This window comes from Mus musculus, chromosome 7 (assembly GCF_000001635.26).
Source record: "Mus musculus strain C57BL/6J chromosome 7, GRCm38.p6 C57BL/6J".
Lineage (NCBI taxonomy): Eukaryota > Metazoa > Chordata > Mammalia > Rodentia > Muridae > Mus > Mus musculus.
In genome coordinates this window covers 139,062,260-139,078,551 of record NC_000073.6, presented here as the reverse complement: position 1 = coordinate 139,078,551, position 16,292 = coordinate 139,062,260, and the positions used below count along the sequence as shown (strand labels likewise).

General features: G+C 49.4%; 1 protein-coding gene across 1 annotated transcript in view; it reads right to left on the bottom strand.

The window, feature by feature from the left end:
- Positions 1–16,292, bottom strand: part of Jakmip3 (janus kinase and microtubule interacting protein 3) — a gene marked incomplete in the record, with an annotated part of 143,247 nt that overhangs the window by 5,425 nt on the left and 121,530 nt on the right. Inside the window, 3 exon segments of the mRNA NM_028708.2 lie at positions 12,294–13,246; positions 13,839–13,911; positions 15,876–15,944. Coding sequence (NP_082984.1) covers positions 13,861–13,911; positions 15,876–15,944 — 120 coding nt within the window.

Below are 16,292 nucleotides of genomic sequence, written 5' to 3'. Positions count from 1 at the left end.
ACAAGGACTACGCTGTTGTCCCCTCCCCTACACTTGCGGTGGGGAGTGTAGCCAGCAGCAACGAGGACTCAGGCTTTTGGAGCTGTGGAAGCGACTCTCATGGGTAGCACATGAAATGGCCCTGGCATATGGATGGGAAACAGCACATGCTGATTTATGTCAAAACAGAGCCGGGGAGAGGCCCTCCCTGCTGCCTATGTTTGCACTGAGAGTTTCCACAGGCTCTCAGCTGTTGGGAAACAGTAAGCTGTTGGCACAAGAGATGAACACCTTCCCGGGTCCCCAGGAGTTCAGCTTGGATCAAAATCAACTGCTGCAGATGGTAACAGCAGAAAAAGCTGGGGCCCCACAGACTCAGTTAGAGTGCAGAGACAAAAAAGGTCCTTTCTGTCGAGCCCACTGGAAAGCCTGGGACCCTGCAGACCCCAAACACTATTCTCTGGGGCTCCCAGAGTAATGGACCTCAAGATACAAAGGGATGGGCTAAAAACAGATTTTTTTTTTCCTGATAAGCTCTCTCTGATCAGTCCCATCAGCCAAGCATGTTCAAGCCAGACAGAACCAAGCAGCAATACCAAGGCCATTTTGGAGCCTGAGCCTTCGTCCCCAGCACTGTGATCTGGGGTACTACCAAGCCTTCGTCCCCAGCACTGTGATCTGGGGCACTATCAAGGAATAAGCAACCCGATGAGACAGTGACTTAGCAGCTTTTTCTTTCTCCCAGATACGCTATCTAAACCCCTAGGCCTAGCTCTCCCTCAGCTTCCATCAGTCTCCTGCTCCCTCAGCCTCAGCCTCAGGTCAACCAGGCCCTCACCTGCCTGCTGAGAAGGGCACTGAAGGTTCAGCCATACCTGGCCTCCCTCTGCGGCTTCCCAGAGTCGTTGACAACTGTGTATATGTCTCTCTCCAGGCCAGAAGCTTCTGCGAGGCCCCAAGCGCCTCCCACTTGAGATGGAACGGGGGCTGGGGTGGTCTCAGGTCTCCTTGCTTTGATATCTGCCAGCTGGCAGGCACAGCTGCTGATCCCGCACAGGCCTGGCCTCTTACCCGCTTTGTGAGTCACTTCCCTGACTTTCCTGAGCAGGGCTCAGCTTGATCCCTGGCTCAATCTCCCTTTGAAACTCATTCTCCCTTTGAAAGGCCCAAATTGCCACTGCAGGACTGGGAACAGAGCTCAGACCTCTCAGCCCCTCCTCCTGGGACTCCAGTTTGAAAGCAGCAGATTGGCGAGGTGTGTCTGGGTTCACATGAGCCAACCTCTACAATCAGCCCGTTCGGTGCATATGGCTGTGTGTCTCCAGTAAGTTGTTTCTCTAGAGGACCATGCTCACCCTGGGATCATGGCCGTCCATCCAGCCAAGCAGGGTCGGATGCTCCAAGGAAACAGTTGTGGTTGCCTTTGCGATCCCAGTGCTTGGAGGACCCAATTCAAGATTCTGAGTGATGCTTTGTTTAGGTGGGAATCTAGGAGCCTGACCTCCCTAGGATCAATCTACCAACCTAACTCACTCCCCCAGAGAGTAGACAAGAGAGGCTTGGTTCAGGGAAGGCTGGGCCACATCCTGAGACACAGAAGGACTCACATTTCCGTTGCTACTACCCAAAGTTCACCATGTGGAACCTCTAGAAATCCCTCTTTTGTCCCATCCTCTTGGAGAGGCCCCGGTAGAACAGAGAGAGGTTGAGTCACTGTTGTAGAGTGCTACACCCCGGGTGTGATGAGGAGGAGGCAAGCAGACAAGGAAGCAGACAAGGAAGCCTAGCACCAGGCGGGAAGGAGGATTCCTGCTGTGGGAAGATGCTGTGCTCTAGGCTCACTTCAACACAGTGGGGTGTACTGTGATCTTGCCTAATGACTTGGAGCCAGAGGCTCATTAAGGAGAGCATGTGAGGACCTCCGGACACTCCCTTCCCACGCTTGTGAGACAGAGGTGCATGTAGCATGGGACTCCAGAACTTCTGCAGCCACCGCTGGTTTCTGCCCGCTGTTTCTCAGTTGCTCTGTGGTCCTTCTGGCCTTTAGGAGCAGCCGCTGAGTTCTCCAGGCCCTCTACAGATGGAGGCAGCAAAGGTCTGATGTCAAGTCTAGAGAGTCAAGGCTATTATGAGTACAACCTCCAGCGCAAGAGCAGGAAGCCCACATTGACCAGGGAACCTAAAGAGCACCCATCCTCTGGGCCCCACGCCAGGCAAGAAGAAGGGTTTGTGCTATGGAAACGCACTGTGTCCCAAGCTCCATTTAACACGCCAGGGTGCACAGTGGTCTTGCCTAACGGCTTGGAGCAGAGCCCTCAGTGCTGCGGCTCCTGAGTTCTGGGGAGCACGGGACAGCACAGTGCTGTGACCACAAACACCACAGTCCCCCTCCTACCTTGTCACCTCAGTCTGGAGACACGAAGCACTGGCCTGTACTTACCCAGGGGTCCCCACCTCTGCTCTTAGACGGTTGAAAGTGAGAGGCCAATCCTGGGTAAAAGTAAGGCGTACTTTCAGGAGTGAGAACAGGCTAGACGCATCCAGGGCTCTTTGTTCATGGTGAACAGGTAAGCTAAGACTTTATGCTGCTCAAACCTCCTGACTTGACACTGAGCACATTGCTCCGTCTCCCTTTGCCTGACTATATACAACTAATTCAATGGGTGGGTGTGCACACACACAACCAAATGCACAGGCACTTACATACAGGTGCACACATGTAATCCAATACATAAACACACATCCCTGCAACCCTTCACGGCACATGCAGGTGTGAGCACTTTTCGCCAGCTTCCTATTGGCTCTTGGATTCTTCTGTCTTGGCTGCGGGCAGCTGCTCTCAGCTGACGGCGAGGGTATCCTGCTTACGTTTCTGACACTGACCTCGTAAGCTGTGACATCTCTTATTAATGGCCTCCCAGTCGTGCTATGAAAGGATCCATTATTGCCCAGAGCAAGATGGCCATGTTATAGATGGGCGGCAGCTGTCCCACAGGCCAAAGCTCCCTGCGGTGGGGGTGGGGTGTGAACGAGACAATGGAGCAAGGGGGAGGGGGTACCTTCCATTTCCCAGCAGTTGTTCCAGTCTGGTCTGAGATTTTAGTGCAACACACCCAGGAACATTTGAGAAATGTCTTTGCCAAGAAAAGCAAAGATTTTAAAGACAGAGCAAAAATAAAAGCATTGCAGTCAGGACAAACTGGAAAGGGGTCTCAGAGCGAGACACTGATGTCACTTGACACAGCAGCATCTTCATGCCCCAGTGGGTAATTAGAAACAATACCTCTCTCTCTCTCTCTCTCTCCCTCTCTCTCTCTCTCTCTGTCTGTCTCTCATGCGTGCGCACACACACACCAGGGGACTCCCCCCCCCAAACCACTTAAAAAGCACCACTTACAAACAGCACACAGGTCCACCGAGTAAGAGGTAACACCCTACTGGGAGAGAGTCACTTCCATCTAAGGGTGCTCCTGGGTGAATTTTAGCACAATGCTATGAAGTGTAAAACCCAAGGCCACTGGGTCCTTAATAAAGACTTAAGAATCAATGAAAACTATTCTTATAGTAACACCAGAGTCCTCTGCAAAGCTCTGTAGGGGAAGGGCCAGGCCTGGGATGGCCACAGAGCTGGGTGTTGGTTGTGGGTAATAGCTCTTCAGAGGTCACGAATATGAAAGAACCCAACACCAAGTACTGATTTAGATCCTGTGGCTATTGTGTGCCAGGCCCCAGTAGCAGAATGGGCAGCCTAACAGCCTGCCCCTTAGAGCCAGGCATGGATTGGATGCTTACCAAAGGCCAGAGGGGACCTTTCTATGTGTAATAATTGCCCTAGGAAGGGACAGCGTCCCCTCAGTATCCACACTTAGGGAACCATTGCTAAACTACTGTGGCCTTGTATTTTTAAATGACATATACGAAGCCAGTAGGAAGATATATTCTTCGGGTTAAAATAAAGAAATATGTGTGTGTGTGTGTGTGTGTGTGTGTGTGTGTGTGTGTGTGTGTGTGTATAAAATTCTATGCATGCACAATGCTCATGGACTTTGGGTGTATTCTGAGAAGAGCAGTTTATCCTTAGATTTAATAGCGACACCATCCCTTCTGGCCTGCCTGAGCCACGGAGCCCTGGAAACAGCCTGTGCTCAGAACAGGGGCTGCTCATTGGCATTCGGTGTGGGCTTCATGAGGAGCTGTAAATCTGAGGTTGCTGACAGTTAATCTCATACTCTGCGAGCTTCCAGACCGTGAGCTGGAAGAAACACAGTCCCTGGAGACCCAGCCCCAAGCCCCAGGATCAAACGGGACCAGACAGTTTGTTTGGGCCAATAGGAAAGATGCCACCATCAGCCTTAACTTGTCTGATCCCCCTATGGGAAAACAGGGTCGCTCCAGCCAGGATGAATTGACCATAAGTGTAGGCTTGTTCCAGCTCAGCAGAAGGGCTACTAGGAAGAGGGGGTGGTCATTACAAGGGGTTCAGGGCTACCCCTGAAAATTGAGCTCTACTTTCAGAGTGCCTCCAACACAAAAGGAATCGTGAACATTTTAGAAGGAAACAAGGAAGAAAACATCTGCAGCTTAGAACAAGGCAATGTTTTCTTTTCCTCCACAGCAGAGAGTTCACTGCAAAAAACAAAACAAACAAAAAAAACAAACAAACCAAAAAACAGAAAACAAAACCCTGATATACTATACACACACACACACACACACACACACACACACACACAAACACACACATACACTTATACATGTACTTACACATAAGCATATACATACACTTACACCTAAGCATACATGTAAGCCTGAGTTAGTGTGTATGCATACATGTCTGTATATGTGTGGGCACCCATGTACGTGCAAATAGAGGTGGCACCCAGAGATTGACATCTGGTTCTTCCTCCATCGATATCTACTTTATATGTTGAAGAAGGGTCTCTAATTGAACCTGTGGCTCCACAGCTTATTCTGTGGATCTCTGCCTCTGACTTCCATCTTAAGAGGCTATAGACAGGCTGTCACATCTACCTACCCAGTATGTATGTGTAAGCTGGGGATCAAACCTCCAGTCCTTATACTCACATGGTAAGCACTTTACTGGCTGGGCTGATAAATTAGACTTCATCAAAATCATAAGTGCTTTATGGCATACTTCCAAGAGACTCAAGAGAAACAAAGGACTGGGTGGGCATAGTGGGTAACACCTGTGATGTCAACATAGAAGAGAAAAGCTGAGTTTGAGACCAGCCTGGGCTATACAGTGAGTGCCTGGACTTCATAGCCAGACTTCTCTCTCTCTCTCTCTCTCTCTCTCTCTCTCTCTCTCTCTCTCTCTGTGTGTGTGTGTGTGTGTGTTTAAGGATGCATGTGTATATGTATGCACATGTGTGGGGGTGGAAGAGATCAGAAGACACCCTCAGGTGTCACTCCTTAGGTACCACCCACTTACAGTTTTGAGATGAGTTCTCTCATTGGTCTGAAACTTGGGCTGTTCAGGGAGTGACTTCCTGGGATCTACCTGTCTTGTCCCCCATTGCTGTGGTTACAAGAACATATCACAATACTTAACTTTTTTTTAACGTGGATTCTTGGAATTCAGCTCAAGTTCCTCTCTTTACGTGGCAAGCTCTTTATCAAATAAGCCATCTCCCAATGAAGACTTGTTTAAAAAACAGGCATGAGGAAATGCTCTTGAATTTTATATGTATATAAGAAAAACAAATGTTATCTAGACTATATGTAAAAAAAATTATAATCACCATGTTAGGAGACTATAACAAGCAGGCCATTTCAAAAATGGGTAAAAGAATATGAAGAAAAATGTTGCCAAGGAAAGTATACGGATGGGAAATCAACACAAAAAAGGCACCCAGCACTGTTTGTCACTATAAAAATACAAACTACAACCAAAATAAGGTAGTGCAAAGCCCCACAGAGTCATAGGAGCGCTCTCCTGCATTGCCAGTGGGAAGACAGACATAGGCGCACAGTGGTACTGAACCGTTTCCTATAAATTAAACACAGCATTACCAGGCAATACAGAAGCCCCCTCCCCCGAAGGACCCCACTCATTGAAACATGCACACAAGCACCACGGGAGCTCTGCTCACAATTGCCCCCCCAAAAAAAAACTGGAAGCAGCCCTGATGGCCTTCAGCTGGAGATGCTTCTAAAGAGAAAGGGACGCACTCACTGGTCATCCACAGAACAATTAAGAGGACAGCCAGGCCCGAAAGCCTCAGATCATGTGATTCTATTTCTATGACTTGAAATGGCAACACTTAAGGGAGGAAATAGACAAGGGTTACCAGGATGTGCTGAGGAGCTGAATAATAAAGGACTGAGGAGGGGGGCTGTCTGTCTGTCAGGACGGTGGTGGACAATGTGTCATGCATGTATCAAAACCTAGAGAATGCTTAACGCACATCACAAACAGTAAACACCATTACATGTGGAATTAGAAAAAGAAATATCAGAGTGTAGGGTAAAGAGAATACGGGCTGTTACAAAGGACCCCAAACATTAGAGACAGAGAATAACTGCCCTGGGAGAGGAGGAGGGGGAAAAGATTCCCCGCATTATTGTGCTGGATGGTTTTATGACAACTTGACACAAGCTATAGTCATCAAAAAGGAGGGAGCCTCAATTGAGAAAATTCCTTGGTAAGATCATACTGTAGCAAGCCTGTAGGGTATTTTCTCAGTAATCCAAAGGGGAGGGCCCATCTCATTGTGGATAGTTCCATTCCTGGGTTGGAGGTCTTGGGTTCTATAAGAAAGCAGGCTGAGTAAGCCATGATGAGCAAGCCAGCAAGCCAAACCCCTCTATGGCCTCTGCATCAGCTCCAGCCTCCAGGTTCTTGGCCTGTCTGAATTCCTGTCCTGACTTGCTTTGATGATGAACAATGATGTGGAAGTTTAGGCCAAATAAATCCATTTCTCTTCAATTGCTTTGGTTATGGTGTTCACCATAGTAATGGTAACCCTGACTAAGACAGAACTGGTACCTGGGGCATTGCTGTGACAGACCTGACAATGCTGTTGGGGGAGGATTGGGGAAGGACTTTGGAACGTTGGGCTAGAAAGGCCTTTGGGGTGTTCCAAGCATGGTGAGCTATTCTGTGGGAGCTTGGAAGAAAACAAAAATTTGAGAAAACTGCAGATGACAGAGGCCTGGCTTGTGAAGTGCCAGGGCAAAGTTTGAGAGCTACACACTCTATCAGGACGCATGTCTTTGTTGGAGTAGGTGTGATCATTTTGGAGGGGCTGTGTCACTGTGGGAGTGGGCTTTAAGGTCTCCTATATATGCTCAAGTCTGACCAGAATCAGTCTCTCCTGGCTGCAGTGGATCAAGATGCAGAACCCCCTAGCTCCTTCTTCAGCACCATGTCTGCCTGGACACTGCCATGCTTCCATGATGATAATGGATCGAACCTCTGAAACTGCAAGACAGCTCCAATGAAATGTTGGACCTTATAAGAGCTGTCTTGGCCATGGTGTCTCTTTGCCGCAACAGAACCCCAAGACAAGCACCAATGAAGTGAAACTTTGCTTTGCTGGGACAGTTGATACTCATTACCTGGAGCTGAGAAATTAGCAGTGACTAAGAAAAGGCCCGCATCATTGGCATGAAATCTTCTGGGAAGTGTTTCCTGGAGTCAGCCCACGGAAGCTGTGTTCCAGAGGTAACCAAACTTGGCACTGTGAAAAGTCACCCAGGTTGTACTGGTTTTAAGGGCATGAAGGGGTCATGTAGAGCAGCTGAGGCTGGCACTGTGAGAGGCCAGGGAAGGCGATTGTTTATGGTACAGCCACAGTAGCATCTATAGCCCCAGGATTGAAGAGGTCATGAAGAAAAGTTGAGGCTTGGCGCCATTAAGAGAGCCCAGGAGAAGCTACTGTGAAAGTACAACCTAGTTGCAGCAGAGACCCCAATAATTTGGGGGTGCCGGTACGGTGGGGAGACCACTACCAACAGCTGCACTGATGGACTGGAGCTGGCCTGAGCCTAGAAGACAATGCTGTGTGTGCTGGAGAGGGCAGAGGCAGAGAGTGACCCAAGTCCCCTGAGGAGCCAGACATTGGGCATTGAATTATTCACACAACTGGAGTTTGCTTTTGATAAGATTTGACTGTGACTGTACCCTGATTCTTCCCTCTTGAAGAGCCCACAGTTGACTCTGAACATGTGGGGAGATTTTGGATTTTTACAAGAGACTTTGGATTTTAAAAGAGCCTGAATTTTAAAGTGTTTGAATTTGAAGAGATTGTGAGACTTTTTAAGTTTACAAGGTGTTTTACATTGTGATGTTTATATCAGTGTGTGCTTTTAGGGATAAACAAGAAAGGAAAGGTTGTGGCTTTTACGGGGGTTGTGTTTGTGTGTCAAGTTGACAAGGGCAGTAGTGCTTACTAGTTCTATGTCAACTTGACACAAGCTAGAATCATCAAAGAGGAGGGAGACTTAATTTAGGGAATGCCTTCATAAGATTAGGGTATGGGCAAGCCCGTGGGCCATTTTCTTAGTGTATCTTGGAGGAGGGCCCAGTTCATTGTAGGTGGTGCCACCTCTGGACTGGTGGTCCTGGGTTCTGTAAGAAAGTAGGCTGAGCAAGCCATGAAGAACCAGGCCAGCAAGCGGATTTCCTCCATGGCCTCTGCATCAGCCCTGGTCTCCAGGTTCCTGTCCTGATTGAGTTCTGGTCCTCATTTTCTTTGATGCACTGACATGGAAGTGCAAGCCAAATGAACCTTTTCTCCCCTAATTGCTTTGGTCATGGTTTTAGCCCAACAACAGCAACCCTGACTAAGACAGTTATTTTGGGGAAAAACATTTTGTGTGGACACTGTAAGACCAAGGACAACCAGGCTGGACATAGTGCTGCATTCTCGGTAGTGAACTTGTGTCTTCATGATTCTGAGGTGATGTATATACAGGACTGAACAATAAACAAATGCAGTGCAGAGTAAGAGCCATGTGCCCCGCCCCTGTCAAAGCAAGAGGTTGGAAATGGAAAAACAGCTCAGTTAGAGCAACTCTGGCATTGTTGGTCTGAATCTGGGGGTGTGGTTATAAACTCATGGCATGATAATAGCAACTGATAGATGATTGGTGGAGAGATGGAAGTAGATAATAGTGGAGAAACATAAAATAACTAACACACTGTCTATGTCTATTACTGTCCAGATGAAGAGAAGCAGCTGTAAGGGCCAGCCCTGCCATGCTCTCACCACCCTCACCTGCCCCCATTTTCCCTTCCCATCCTGGTTCTGTTTTCTTGCCAGTTTGGCACAAGCTAGAGGTATTTAAGAAGAGATAACCACAACTGAGAAAATGCCTCCATAAAACTGGCCTGTAGGCAAACCTGTGGGGCATTTCCTTAATTAGCGGTTGATATCAGAGGGCCCAGATCATTGTGGATGCTGTGACCATTGGGCAGGTGTATAAGAAAGCAGGCTGGGAGCTGGAGAGGTGGCTCAGAGGTTAAGAGCACAGGCTGCTTTTCCAGAGGACACAGATTCCCAGAAACCTCATGGTGGCTCACAACCATCCATTACTCCAGTTCTCGGGATCCACTGTCCCTAGCACTGACAGCAGCATCAGGCATGGGCCTTGTTCACATGCAAACATGTCAGTAAAACACTCGTGTACATGAAAAACAAACAGAAAAAAAAAGGAGGGGAGTGGAAAAGAAAGGAAGGCTTTCACCAAGCTGGGAGGATTGAGCCATTGACGCCCCTCTCTCCTCCATGGCCTCTGCATCAGTTTCTGACTCCAGGTTTCTGCTTTGCTTACGTTCATGCCCTGACTTCCTCGGATGATGGACACTACATAAAATAAAGCCTTTCTTCCCATGTTGTTTTTAGTCATGGTGTTTATCACAGCACTAGAAATTCTAATATTTCCTTCATTTGGAAACTGTCCAGATTTAAGGCTCAGTAACTGCAAATCCCAGAGGTCCACCTGGCCACAAGTGTAGGAATGGAGCCAACACCAGTGCAACCAATGGGACAGGCATATTCTGCCACCTAGGGGCCTTTCCAGGAACTTAGGGCTGTCTCCATAGTAAGATGGCATTGAGCTGACCTATGTCTACAGTCCTTTATCCAGCTACCAGCAACCTTTAAGGCCAGACATGTAAGGATCTGGGATTGGGATTGTTCTAGCCAAGCAAGTAGAAAACAAAAAAAACCCCACCACAGACCTTTTAGGTACAAAAGGCACACAGCAGGGACTTAGATGGCCTGAGTGTCTGCAGCCTATTTTTAGTCACAGTTTGCTTGATTGGAGTGCCCCCGTGTGGCTCATGTTGGCATTTCCTGTAGCGCTGAGCCAGAGAGTCTCCTGCTCCCTTCTAGAACAAGCCTTTGTGTCAGCTTTCTGAATGTGCCTATAGACACTAAAGGCCACAGAAGTCACACCGTGTCCATACTGAAGACGGAGAATGATGTAAGACATGCTCATAAGAACATGCATCCAAATGTGACTTAAAGGATGAATAAATACCTCCTACCACCTGCTGAACAGACAGGTCTCATCTCACTCATGCTGTTTTTACACAAGCGCATCTTTCCAGAACAAGGCTGTCTCCTGGAATCCTCCTGCTCAGCCCCACCAGGGGAAATGCCCATAGCCCTGGGAAGAGGCTTGGTGGGAGACCATCTTGCTGAGTGACTCACCATGCCACACAAAAGCCAGCTCACTGTCCATGGGGCATGCTAGTCTTTCTGAGCAACAGACACCCTGGTTTAGAGACTCAGATCATGGAAGAGAGGCTCATCTTAGAGGGCTCACCCTAGAGGGCCTCCCAGAGCAGGAAGACACGTGGGAGGGATGGACATGGAGCCAACACAGGAGAGCTCATGAGGAGAAGCACATGTACAGGAAAAATGGCTACACAGCACTTCTCTTTTACTGTAGCTGAAAAGGGGGCTAGTCCCTACCACTCTGAAGCACGTGCTTGGTCTCCATATGTGACATCCTCTAAGCTCCCACCCCTGCCTTCATAAACTTCTGTCCCCCATGCTCAGCAATAGGTTCCACCACGCTCCCTGGTAAGTTCTAGGCTCTGCTCTGTCAGTGGCAGGACAGGCGGCCTCACCAGGACCACTTACAAGGAAACCACACGACATTCTTAGGTGGTGGGATGTCTCTGCTGAACGGGCCACACTGGAGCCAACACCCCACTGCAAGCTGTAGGTAACCCTGGGTGTGAGGACTTGGAATTTCTGTACCCTTCCCTAAACTGGGCAAGCTCCATCCCTCAGAGGAAGCTGCCCCAGGCCTCCATATCCCAAGAGATGCACACACCCAGTGTTTTCCCAATTCCCAGTGAGCCTCAGAGCAGATCTGGGGAGCCTTTTCCTCAGTCACCTCCTCTCACAATGGTCTGGGTGTGGCCCAGAGGGGACCAAACTCTTGATTTGTCCCAGGGCCTGGAGCCAACAGGACCATCTTGTCATGGAATCTGTTCTACCCACAGTATAGCTAGGGCTGTCCTCCTGGCTACTTGGAAGGTCGAGTCATCAGGAACACAGTGTTCACCCCTGGGGTTCAGAGTGAGTTCTGGGTAACTTAATGGAGCACTGATTGAAAATAGAAGGTAAGAAAGGCTAGGCATATAGCTCAAGAGTAGAGAACTTTTCTCTAATGTGCCAGGCACTGGGCTCAATTTGTGTTATATGTGTAGTGGATTGGTTTTGCCCACACTGTTGCTGCTTCTGACATCTTCAGTGGGAACTGGGCAGGATGGAGCATTTTGTATCACAGGGATGAGCTTCCAGTCTGTAGAGATGGGGAGGAGGGTACCCTGTGTTCATTTGAGCTCACCACTGTACAGGGGACAGGGAAGCTCCCACTATGTGAGGGGGACAGGGAAGCTCCCACTATGTGCGGGGCACAGGGAAGCTCCCACTATGTGTGTGGGGGCATCAGGGAAGCTCCCACTATGTGTGTGGGGGCATCAGGGAAGCTCCCACTATGTGAGGGGTCTGATCACAGATGAAATAGAAAGCTTCTGTCTCAGTTTTGCAAGCAGCAAGGTGGAGCTGGAGTGCACTAGCCATGGTAGCTTCCTCAGAGAGCGCAGACATCTGAGTTAGAAGGAACAGGGACAGTATGTAGCCCATATCTGTGGGTTACATCTAGAAATGGATTCAGGAGGCTTCCAGCCTTTTGCCCACATAGCCACTCAGGCTCCTCTGGCAGGGGAGACCTCGTTCATATCTCAAAAGGCACATTAAATTAAGCTAAAAGGCTTCAAATAGTGCAGAAAGGAAGGCTGCCCCCAGTGGGCAGATGTTGCCACCTACCTGTAGGCCACTGCACTGTGGCTACCTTCTGAGGCTGATGGTCCCTTAGGAGCATCTTGTCTTCACCTTCTCTTCTGGACCATTTCTTATGTGCACAGGCTGTGGACGAGGCCATCTTCAGCTACCTTCGTCACCTGCCCTTGCCACCTGAGGTTCTCAGGCTAGGCCCACCTGCTGGGGGTCTTCCAGGCTAGGAGGGCCACAACTCCACCATACTTTGGCTGTGCTTTGATCCACACTCTTCAGGGCCAGGCCTCTGCAGACTCATCCCATATGCTCCCTGGCCTCTTCTCTGATCTTTCCACTGTGTTCCTGACCAGCAGCCGGGGATAGGATTCTAGCCTTTGTGTCTGGGAGTACAGGGTAGGAGGCCGGTGGGAGGTCATGACTCAGCTGTCCTCACAGAGACACCAGTGTGACAGAACAAGGTTGGGCTTGGGGTCTGTTCAGCATCAAGTGCTCAGGGCCACAGTGAGTAACCACAGTGTGACACCCAGGGTCACCACTGAGACCACAGCCTTCATCTTGCCACTAGGGGCAAGTCTGGGCAGTTCTGAGATCTTCTTCCAAGAGTACTGATGGTCACTATGGGAACGAGGTGGGTGTCCAGTGTGGGCTCCAGCACGGGAGCAATTCTTACCCCTGCACGGCAGGGAACATTACACATTGGTGTGATTGGGGTGGGGCCTACTCTCTGGGCTGAAAGTCACCAGCAGTCAAAGCTAGACCTCTCCTGGAGAAGCACTAGTCAGCAAGACCAGTTCCAGTCCTGGCTCACCCCAAGTGGACAGTAGCTGCAGGTCACAGTGCTTTTGCCCTCATCCTCCACAGGGCGGGGCACAGAGCCCAAACACTCGCAAGTCTTCAGTGTTGAAGTGCAATTCTCCACACTTTCTCTGGCACCTGCTGCTCTCTGGTCCCATTAGAGGACAAAGGTCTGCCTTTGCAGAGGGCTGGGGGGGGGGGCGGGGGGGGGAGAAGAGCACAGGAGTTAGTGGATGAAAAGAGATGGCAGATACAACTGCTGTTCCCCTGAGAGAGATCTCTCTGCACCCTCTGGATATCAGGGCCAGGGCCCTGAGATGAACAGTGTCAATATGTCCCAAGTGTGACATAATACACTTGAGCAGAGAGTGGTGACCAAGTGTGGCCTTTGTCTACAGCCAGGGCACTGGCTCTACACTCGTACCATTTCCATGATTGTGGGTGACCCAGTAACTTGGGGACATGAAACCTGAGCTACAGAGGACACAGGAAAATTACAAAACCACCTTCTACTGTCTAGTGAACACTGACTTTGGCACTGGGTGCCGGTCATGAGCATGCCTTATACCCTCTCATGGGCCCAGTGCCTGGAGAAGGGTTTCTGGTTTCTGGGGGAGGGGGGTAGCTTTACACGGAGCTTTTGGAAGACCCAGGAGTTGCCTTTCTGCTTTCCTGGGGGGGGGGGAAGCAGGCAGCTGCCCAGGCAACAGGGTATACCAGTGTCTCCCATAAGAAGGAGCAGGACCTTCACCAGAAAGTGCCAGCCTCTGATGTACTCACCAGTTCAGTGTGCCAAGAACAGCTATGACCAGAGAATGAAAGCTAGGGAGAAAAACAAGAACAAAAATAAAAACTGAAAAGGAAAGGGGAATCAGAAAAAAAACAGGAGAGAAAAAAAGAAAGAGAAAGAGGAGAAAAAGAAAAAGGAAAAGAAAAAGAAAGAGAAAAAGAAAAAGAAGAGTTTTAGCTTGTCTGGAAAGAAATGAACCATGATCCTATAGAGAGGGGTCGTGGCCAGCTGGAGGACAGGCAAGGACAGGGTAGGTGCAAGAGGTTTCATGAAAACCCCCAAGCTTAGGGCAACAATGCTAACCCAAATGATGATGGGGAGGTAGGCCCCATCCCAAGGCTCTGCCAGCTGAGCTTCTTGGGGCCAGGAGTCTATGGAGTGTCACTGAGCTGAGGATGACATCGGAACAGGACAGTCCTAGTACCCAGCAAATACAAAGTACCAAAGTTTGGTGGTGGTTGCTTTATAAACAACAAAATATGCCGACAGCCTGAGCAGATCTGACACTTGAAGAATTGGGTGGGTTGGGTGGGGGTGGGGCCAGACTAACTTGAAGAAAACCAAGCAATCACATTCAGGCATTTAGTTAAATTTGAAAGCCCAGGCTCCAAACCTAACATTGTTCTACTATTAATTCAAGCCCAAGCCCTCGGGCTAAGTTACAAAATGAAACAAGTATATAGTCTGGGGACGACTTTGTCACCTTAGGGACTTGCATTTATTTGATGGACAAGTAGCCCATGCTAGTAGTTAGCATGCTGGCCCAGCAATGAGCCCCAGCAGCCCCCAGTTTGCCACGTCTCTCTAAACAGAGTGGAAATCTTTCTCCAGGACTCTACCAATGTCCTAAGACTGTCGGGTCAGAAATGATAATGTTAGAAACTCAGGCAAACAGAAGACCATGTCCCTCCCCAACCTCACTGGGTGCCTAGTGTGTGTGTCAGGTGTTTGCCCATGTGGCCTGGAGTTTGTAGGCAGTCCCTGTTGGTCCCTTCTTTCACAGCCTATGTCCTGCTCAACTCTGGGGGCCTCTAATCATGGTAGACCTATGAATTTATGTGAGTTCCGCTGAGCAGTGGCAACAAATGCCCCACAGATGGCGCTCTGTCACTGTTAAGGCAGGATGGGTTGGCTGAAATGGCCAGCTGCTGGGAACTTCTCTGTGGGGAACAAAGAACACCCCCAGGCTCTGGCTAAGACTTGTGAGGAGGTGGTCTAGAGGCTGTCCTGCCCGAACACTGCTTCCTATTCTCCAAGAAGGAATAAGGTCGGCAGATGGGTCCCATAAGCCACCTCTTGCTGCTGGTCACTTGGATGGCATCTGTCCCACTGGAAGGAACAATTACAAGACTCAAGAAAGCACCTGACTCCAGAAACTTGGGAACCTGCCTCAAATCGCAGAGGATATGGAACTGCCCTGAAATGAATGCATGGAGACCTGCAAGGGGCAGGGTTCTCTAGGCACATACTTTTCAACTTGGTCTGAGGAGCACTGAGTCTGCTGATACCAGTGACCAGAGGCCCTGCATGCCAGGCTGCAGTCAGGGTCTGGAGAAAGTGCTTGAGCAGGCACCCTAGCATCTCTGGTACTGGAGACACTTCTTGGGGATCAGGGACAAAATGTTCCTGTGCCTCTTGGGGATCATGGCCTGTGTTTCAGGAACTTTATCTTCAGACAGCCAAGGTTGATGGACCTGGAAGGTTAAACCCTCTGCACCACAATGGGCACCAGCATAGATCAGGACCCCAGGTCACTGGTTCAACATATAGGTCCAGAGGGGAAACTGAGGCAGTGCAAGGGCTACGGGGGTGAGGCTGTGTGAGGGGCTCCTGACTCTGGCCCAGAGTACCCACAGCTCTGGCCCAACAGGCTCCCTTTTGTTCGTCTCCACTCTGCTTTGCATGGGCCAATTTGCAGGCCTGACCTCAACTGGGAGGCCTGAGCTTGGGTTCTTATAATGTGATGTCAGGCAAGCCCAAGTCCCCTTCCTCCAGTTGCACACCCTCTCCCCATTCATCTGTTTTACCTTTTCTTCCAGCTCCTTTATTTGCCTCTTCTGGGTTTCTATTCTTTCTTCTAGCTCCTTAATTCTCTGCAACATTAAAAGAAGGAAGGTAGTCAATAATCAGAGGGCTGGGCATACCAATTATAAAAGGGTCAAGGTTTCCCCTCACTTATTTGGTGGGCAATAGCTCACAAAGCTGTGCTATGTTGGTCCAGCCTTGAGCTACTTTGTGGCCCCACATCTATCCAAAGAGAATGACAGCCCTTCCCCACTTCTCCTATGGTGGAACCTGGGTCCTCTGAGTTGGTCAAGTCAGAAACTATAGTGTTTAAGTGGAAGAGCAAGGAATTAGCCTACACTCCTTTCCAGAGCTGTTAGACAGAGCAACAGGCAACTGTTAGAACTACCAGCTGTTAGAACTACCAGCTAAAAGACCTT